The sequence below is a fragment of the Hyperolius riggenbachi genome, chromosome 8 (genome assembly GCF_040937935.1).
Source record: "Hyperolius riggenbachi isolate aHypRig1 chromosome 8, aHypRig1.pri, whole genome shotgun sequence".
Lineage (NCBI taxonomy): Eukaryota > Metazoa > Chordata > Amphibia > Anura > Hyperoliidae > Hyperolius > Hyperolius riggenbachi.
The window spans coordinates 33456046-33464766 of NC_090653.1; the positions used below are offsets into that span (position 1 = coordinate 33456046).

Genomic DNA, 8721 nt, shown 5'->3' on the forward strand with positions numbered 1-8721 from the left:
TATTTTAAAATAAAAGGAATACTGACACCATGAAGGGTCAGATAAAATGGTGTGGGTCTGGTCAACAATAGGACACCACACTCAAAAAATCTGCCAGTCAGTGGTCAGTAAATTTGTGCTCCGTTTATCCAGACAATATATAACACTGCAATGATCCACAGTCGTACTCATGGCCTGCGGTTACATAAGCCTACATAGTAGTGATACCAACCCCCTTCACAGAAGGTAATAAATTTGCTGGGGAAAGACAAAGAGTGCTGAAATTATGTACAGTGATAGTGCAAATCGACTAGTGCTAGTTTCACTCCATAAGCGGAGCTTCGTCAGGAAAAGTGCACATAAAGTATGAAAAATAATAAACAGCCCCCCACCATATACACCCACAACAATAGTAGCCCAAAACAGGCCATGAGTACGACTGTGGATCATTGCAGTGTTATATATTGTCTGGATAATTTTGCCAACAAAAGTTTTTTACTGTGTGCCCTAACCGAATGGGAATAGCTACACCTTGCACCGGGTTTCACATATCTGTTAGTGTGAACCAGGCAGCAGGGGGGATCAGCAAAGACCTCCCAGAAACGGAGCACAAATTTACTGACCACTGACTGGCAGATTTTTTGAGTGTGGTGTCCTATTGTTGACCAGACCCACACCATTTTTATCTGACCCTTCATGGTGTCAGTATTCCTTTTATTTTAAAATATTACTCACTCCCCTATAGTCGTGTAATAACGACAGGTGATTGAGAGTGACTGGACTTTTTGGCACTTCTTAGTACATCATAGGTCAGGTCCGACTGGACATAAGTTTGTAATATAATTTACCTGTACTGTACTCGGTTTAGTGTTTCAAGTAGTAACATTGGCCAATCAAAAATTGGATGTGTTTACACACCCTTACGCCTTTGTAGGATAGTATGTCTTTCGAATGCTCTGAAAAGAAATAGCTGTATGTTCTGCGTTTGCAGGATCTTGTGATGAGTGATGTCACTTCCTGCAGAGGAGTGACTGATGGGTGTGTTTGAGAGAGATCCTGCTGTAGCCATCACGGTTCCCCTCCATGCTCCGCACCTTTCATTACATTCCCCCTACACCGCACGCAAACCACTCTTCCACCCTCTTTTCTGCTTATTGATTTAAGCATAAATATCTGGTGGTCACAGTGTTTGGTTGGAGGAAGGGGAACAGATAAGTGCAGTCAATAGATTACACACAACCCCCACTCCCATTTACCTGAACCCACTATCTGTTGTTATAACTATTGCTATTCCTCTGAGCTTTTTTCCAGAGTGGTGGAATAATAGTCAATGCCTCCTCTTCTCTCAGGTGAATACTGGGTGGATCCCAACAAGGGCTGTGCACGGGACTCCTTCAAGGTCTTCTGTAACTTCACAGCTGGTGCTGAGACTTGCATCTTCCCCAGCAAACACCTCGAGAAGGTAAGAAGACTGTCTCCATAGATTGCATTTGGGCTCAAGTTAATTAATGGTGTTTAATAACTTTGATCTGTGACTTAGGTAAAGATGGCGACCTGGAATTCTGAGAAGAGAGAGACCTGGTACAGCAGATTCAGGAGTGGCAGTAAGGTGAGCGTATAATTACTGACTCAATAATGCTATGTGCATACCTACCTACTTTTTGTGATAAAAACGACACGCCTTTCCTCACCTCTAATTATGTCCAAGCCCCCCACCCCACCTTCTAGTCACGCCCCTGCATTTCCTGTGAATGGGGAAATTCAGATAAGAGCACTGAGCTCAGACAGTGCAATGGGCAGCCTTATTTGCTATCCATGTTGTTTTGTGTTTCTGTCACCGTGATTCTTTGTGTCTAATGGATGTTTGTATCTCGTTGCTGGCAGTTCTCCTATGTGGACTTAGACAATAACCCCATTGGAGTGGTTCAGACGACCTTCCTCCGACTGCTGAGTGTGGGTGCTCGCCAGAACTTCACCTATCACTGCCACCGCTCTGCCGCCTGGCACCTGGCCACCGGAGACACCTACCAAAAGGCACTGCACTTCATGGGCTCCAACGAAGAAGACCTCTCCTTCCACACGAGTCCATACATCAAGGCTCTCAGAGATGGCTGTGCGGTGAGTAAGGGGGAACATACCGAACCAGCTTTCATACACTGCATTTAGGCCGGCTTGCCCAAAAACATAGCTTGTATTTTTGAGTTGATATTAGCACTACCTCTTTTTTGTTGAGACATATTATTACTACTACTATTTTTCTGCATTTCTGTAGTAGTGCCATCATCCTATGTGATACTGTTTGGAAAATAATATATACAAAAAGGTGGTAGGCAGCTGCAATGGAGATGATGGCGTGCCTAGACCCCAACCCCAGTGTCTCTTGGGGTACAGTATCAAAAAGGATAAATTGGTTGGCACCACCAAAAAGTAATTTATAGCTCTTTATTTATATAAAAAGGAATAGGACAGCAGTGACAGACTGCTGTTTTGGGCAGTATTAGCCCTTTATTAAACTGCTTTAGGCACAAGTAACATACAAACACTCCAACTTTAAATATACAACCCACAATGTGGGGGAGATCACGAGTGGACGTGATTTGTTCTTTTGGAAAATAATACAGACAATAGTAGTTACTTCATATATACATATAGAACAATCAAAGGAACTACAGCACAACAAGTACATATATACAATAGTACATACAACACACAGTAGTGGCTGGATGGTGTAATGGTTAAGGGCTCTGCCTCTGACACAGGAGACCTGGGTTCGAATCTCGGCTCTGCCTGTTCAGTAAGTCAGCACCTATTCAGTAGGAGACCTTGGGCAAGTTTCCCTAACACTGCTACTGCCTATAGCGCGCGCCCCAGTGGCTGCAGCTCTAGCGCTTTGAGTCCGCCAGGAGAAAAGCGCGATATAGACGTTATTTGTCTTGTCTTACATAAAAGCTTACATAGTAAATTTATTGCACGCTAATAGAATCCAACGCTACAATGTTTCGTTTTTAGATAGACATGAGATTATGACTTACTGTATGTAGGTATTTCGAGTATTATAGGAACTTCCTCCCCTTCTTTGACACATGAAATTTTTAAACACAGAAGAGTTTATATTTTAGAGTAAAAAGTTGGGTGTAAATGTGGTGTGTGTAGGTTTGATTTGAGCATCACCTGAAACAAATCAGATATAATGAATCATCCATGGATGAAATCAATGATTATATTGATCTTCTATTAAAAAATATTCTTGTTTTTAAATAACTACCATAGATACTTAGAGATGAGCCCACCCTTAACTTTCCTTAGATAAGGCCACTCCCTCATGTCTACTCCTAGTGCCTCATGCAGAGCATGCATTGGAAGCATGGACATGTTGGAAGCGCTCCTGCATTCATTGTTACCTCACCCGGCTCTGGTAACTGTCCGCTCATCTCTCCTGTAGTCTCAAACTTCCTGTGAGAGCTCAGAGAGTTCTCGCCATGTGACCGCAGTGCCCTCTGGAGCTTTCACAGGAAGCTGGAGGCTGCCAGAGTGTTGTGACGGCTACTGCCTGAGATGGGAAAGGTAGCTATGGCTACAGGCATGCTTCCAAAGCATGAGGGAGCCTCATATATAACAAAATAATCGGCTTTATGCATGGATAAGCCGACCCTAACTTTTGACGTCATTTTTTAGGGACAAAGGTGGGAATATACTTGGTAATCTTAAATATACTGTGAGTACACCACGGGGGGTGTGATGATGAAAAGGGCCCTATGGGTTATCTGTCTGCTGGGGGGCCCAGAAGGATGTTGGTACACCCCTTGTCATTCTTCTCATTCTCATCCTTTCCCCTTATTCATGTTCCACTGCCTACAACTATGTTCATGCATAGTTTTATGAACTTTGAAAAACATTAAAATTTTGCTTTTGGTTAGCTATTGTTATATGTATACCGTATATCGGCAATTCTATGGCTTCTCAACAGGAGTTCATAATTTTGAGAAATGAGAATTTTTGAGAAACGCCATTGGGGAGGGTGGATTGCCTTTATAAGCATAAAAGACACAAATTGCTAAACTCAAAGCTGATTGTCTTATATTTTTTTATATGATATGCTAATGAAATATTTAAACAATCATACTAATCCCATCTCCTCTCCACTACAGGCAAAGAAGGGCACAGACAAGACCGTATTAGAAATTCACACTCCTATTGTGGAGCAGCTTCCTCTGAGGGACGTTATGTTTATGGACTTTGGAGAACCCAACCAGAAATTTGGCTTTGAAGTAGGACCTGTATGTTTTCTGGGCTGAGGCAAACCAAAACTAGAGACAATCCCCCTAAAACCCATTTGTACCCCCTTCTGAAAATAAAAAAGGAGACGTTTCCCCCTCCCTTTTATTCCTGTACACCAGTATTGAAGAAGCTCAGCCCCTGAGGAGCAGAAAGCAAGCCCCTCCTATGAGGTGGAACAAGAGACCAAGAGAACCTGGTCAACACGTGACAATGACCTAAAGCTGGGTGGATCTTCTGATGACCAAAGAAAGAGTTTATCATAGACTTTTAGCTAGAAGTATTTGAAGCTTTTTTTTAAATAAAAAGGTTAAAGCAACACCATTCCCCATCTAGGAAAAAAAAGTATAAATGGTGTTAGTGTCCTTTTCCGAAATCCACACAGAGGACGCTTCGAGCCACTTCCATCATCCATACAGTGCTCTCTCTTGCCTTATGTTTTCTTTCAAGCTCTTACATCTCCAGTATTTAAAAAAAAAGAGAAAACGCACGCAGATGCCTACAAACAGGACTCTATTTTTTTCTTCTGTGGATATAAAGATTTACATTTTATTTAAAAAAAAATAATAAAATTTGAGATAAACCCCCCCTTCCTGCCTTGCACACGAAAAAAAAGAAAAACATAGGAAAAATGTTTTTGGAAGCAAATGTCCTGAACACACAGAAGACGAGAATAATCTGTGAACTAGTTTTCACTATGGTGCTTGGAGTAAAAGCTTATTTTTTTTTTTGTGACCAACGAGATGATATATATAAAAAAAAAAACCTCACAGGTGCTCAGAGTATTACTGTGTAATGTTTGTAAGTATTTTTTGTATTGTAATATATAATCTATAATTTTGCTGCTTTTTTATTTTTTATTCCTGTTTTTTTTTTTCCTTTATTCTTGCGCATGTCCATACATGAATTCCTGCCCAGTCTATCAACTTCCTGTCAGCGTTTGTCCATTGTGTTCCCTCATGACCTGTTAACTGCCACTTCCTGTTTTCCCCAGGCCTGCTCTGTGTCTGCCGTTTCTTCCTCTTTTATTTAAATAAATGATGTGCAAAAGGTGAAATCCACAGAGGAATAAAATGACAGGATGGATGCATTTCTTAAAGGGGGGGATTTGGGGAATACAACATACTACAAGACCTACGTACAACGTGCACATTATCTCATGGAAACTCTCACACTGAATAAACAAGGATTCAAGCTGTCCATAGCAGCTACTGGAAATGGAGTTCAAATTAATGTTAAGACCCATTTTAAATAATTTCTGAAGACACATTTGGGCTGAAGGTTAAAATGGTTCGATTATTTAATTTACGTTCTCTTTTTCAATTCACATGGTAGAACTTTGAAGTTGAGAAGAACTGAACTGGTGTATTAATAACAGCAAAACCTTCAGTGAATCTTCTGCTGATGTCAATGGGGCGGGGCAGGACTTCCATACTTAAAGGGAACCAAGCACCATTTTTTTCCTGGTATCAAATAGCTAAAGGAGCTGCCATGTTCCCCCCTCCCCTTCTAGCTGGCAATTATTTATCCAGAGGAAGGTGTGAAGATAGCATCTGTAACTTCTCTAAACTCTTTAAAACATAGTGTCCTGTGCAATCCCCCAACCCCCCCCCCCCCCCAACTCACTGTTGAAAGCTTTTGTTTGCGCTCTGCTAATGTGTGCAATAAAATAATTACAACAGCCCTTATATACTTATTGGAAGTAAGGTAAAGAAAAAAAAAACTTCTGCTAAACTTTTAAATGTAAAAAGAAGAAGTAAAATTGAAGGGTTTTTTTTTAGTAATGTGCCACATTATTGGCTTACATTTTTAATGTGCTATTGAGATTCCCTGGGTGCTAAAAATGGTGCTTGGTTCACTTTAAATCTGGAAAGGGTTCTTCTAAGGATGACTAGAGCAAAGTCCTACATAACTAGAGCAAAGCCCCCGTTATCCAGAACTCTTGCAACTGGAAGGATAAGCTTTTGGGGGCTTTGGAGCAGCAGGAACTACTCGCCAACATCCAGGCGGCGTGTCATGTGATACGATGCGGGTCAGGAGACACACTGGGAGCTGTACACTGAGGATGCCGGAAAGCCCTTGGAAGCTGTAGAATATGTAGAAGACAGCGCCTGGATGTCCGTGAGTAGTTCCTGCTGCTCCGGGGGAGGGAGGTTTGGGCGATTTAATGCTAGTTCAAGCAACCAGCAAGCGCATGTTTCTGGCATCAGGCAATACCCACCTGTGCCAGATACTGGGGGTCTTGTCTCTATTTAAAGAGGTTATACATTTTGTGACCAGACCTGAATTTGTGAACAGCACCACTTAACAGTGCCTGTATCTTCACTGACCATCAAAAGCAATATCATACACCTGTTCTGTGAAGCTCTGCTTTCCGGTGTCTTCCACTAGGTGTGCTTCTGACCCTTAGAGCCCTTTCACACTGGCACGGTGCAGCATTTTTCCGCAGCCTAACGATAAGGCAATGAAAATCTACGGGGCATAACATGTGACACGGTGTAATACACTGGAAGTCCCTGACCTAACGCAAGCGCATACCTACGTTACCGTGTGGCAGACCCGGAAGTAGACGATTCTTCAACACCGCACTTTTTAGGCATCATCAGATGTCTTAAGGTGCCTTTGCATCTAGCGATGTATAAGCATAAAAGAGACAGATCTTTCTAGGGAGAGATCTGTTGGCTGACCATACACCATAGGCCAATTCCTTATCGATTTCACCAAGAATTGGCCTTGTGACGCCTCCTCTTCTGCCTGGCTGCTGTTCCCCCAAATGTCAATGTACCCTCCTCCCGATGCCTGTGTATTAAAGTCTCACCTTCTTCAGCTACTGCAACTGTCCAGCTTCTCCCAGTCTCATCCGCTGCTTCCCAATGGTTGCTACGTATAGCACATGAGGCGTATGTGACATCACACACCTCCTCCTGGCGGCAGAGGGAGAATCCGGAGCAGCAGAGATTCGAATACACACGTTGGGGGGAGGGGGGAATGCACATTTACATTTAGGGGACAGCGCCGCAGCCACCGGACCTCTTATCGACCATGTCAGACGAAATTCACCGACATGCTCTTTCGATACATTTGACCGATTTTGAGAAATTGGTTGAATCAGGCAACCGATTTTCATTCAATTCAAGTATCGAATTAGACGCTCAGAAGCAAACTCAATAGATGTATGGCCACCTTAAAAGCCCACCAGCAAAGCAAAGTGGGGAAGAGTTTGAAGAGATTCCAGATAAAAGAATTTCAACCCAGTCACCAGCCACTTGCATCATGCAGTTCTCCAGTGTTCTGACTGGGCTAAGAGCTTTCATGACCTAAAGAGCTAATAGTACACACTACAAAAGGTATATCTACTGGTCAGTATATCTACGGGTATCACTGGGCTTCTACTGAAAGGCATCTTAAGCCCCATTCACGCGCTCAGCAGCGGTCCTTTATGCAGCACAATTATCAAACAACTTTTGTTGTGAAACAAGTTGAAACAACCAAAAAAAGTTGCTTGCTATTGTTCAATCAACTGATAAGACGTCAATCCAAAATTCTTATCAGTTGTGTGAACAATAGCAAGCAACTTTTTTTGGTTGTTTCACAACAAAAGTTGTTTGATAATTGTGCTTCATAAAGGCGCGTACACATGCCGCATTATTACAAGCGACGGGTCCGTCAGACCCTCCCGCGGAGCAGTCAATTGCAGAGTGCTGAAAAGTTATTTTAAACAGAAGATACAGTTTGTATCGTCTGTTTAAATAACTTTTCAGCAGTCTGCAACTGAAAAGGTACCAAAAAGAAGGGTGAAAATTACTGTCAAAATTATTCTGAGTATTGCTTGCTGGTGGCTTAAAAGGCGTTTTTTGATTAGGATGTGAGCATGTCACCTAGGAGAAAGCTGAGGAGAAAAAGTGAATAGAATCGGCCCCTTTCCAGTTTTGCATACAGTATTTTTAAGAATAAGTGCAGTTACACTTACAATGAGAGTTGCTCTATTGCACACTAGCTTGTAAAACAGAACAGAGGTACCGACTTCAAAGTCGTAGCTTCCATATTACTTTCGGTAGGACGGTGGTTTCTTTTAATGTAAGTTTTACTTTGGGCAGGACAGTGTTTACCTAACAGCAAATTAAATTTGTACCACCTTCCAAAGGTAAGTGGCAATCTTATAAGGGAGGAGGGGCTCCAGGAGGGAGTGCAGCCTGATTGGCTGCCATGTGTCTGCTGACTGTGATGTAGAGGGTCAAAGTTTATACTAATGATGTAGTCTAGGAGGCGAGTCGAACTCGCATATAGTTTGCGGTTCACCACGAACGCGAACCAGTGATGTTCGTGCGAATAGGTTTGCCGGCGAACCGTTCGGCCATCTCTACAATTTGCATTCGATCAGAACTAATTGTAAGTAATATTTTCCACACTGTAGAAGAAATACACTAATAGTTTATCAGGATCATTATTCAAATTGGTATGTCAACA

At 42.3% G+C, this 8721-nt stretch overlaps 1 protein-coding gene across 6 annotated transcripts in view; it reads left to right on the forward strand.

Moving 5' to 3' along the window:
- Nucleotides 1-5331, forward strand: part of COL11A2 (collagen type XI alpha 2 chain) — a 235462-nt gene extending 230131 nt beyond the window's left edge. For all 6 annotated transcript variants that reach the window (XM_068250195.1, XM_068250194.1, XM_068250196.1 and 3 more), the window contains 4 exons: nucleotides 1329-1441; nucleotides 1520-1588; nucleotides 1864-2097; nucleotides 4128-5331. In XM_068250195.1, coding sequence (XP_068106296.1) covers nucleotides 1329-1441; nucleotides 1520-1588; nucleotides 1864-2097; nucleotides 4128-4274 — 563 coding nt within the window. In that variant the 3' untranslated portion in view covers nucleotides 4275-5331. The remainder of the gene's footprint in view (nucleotides 1-1328; nucleotides 1442-1519; nucleotides 1589-1863; nucleotides 2098-4127) is intronic.
- The last annotated feature ends 3390 nt before the right edge of the window (nucleotides 5332-8721 follow it).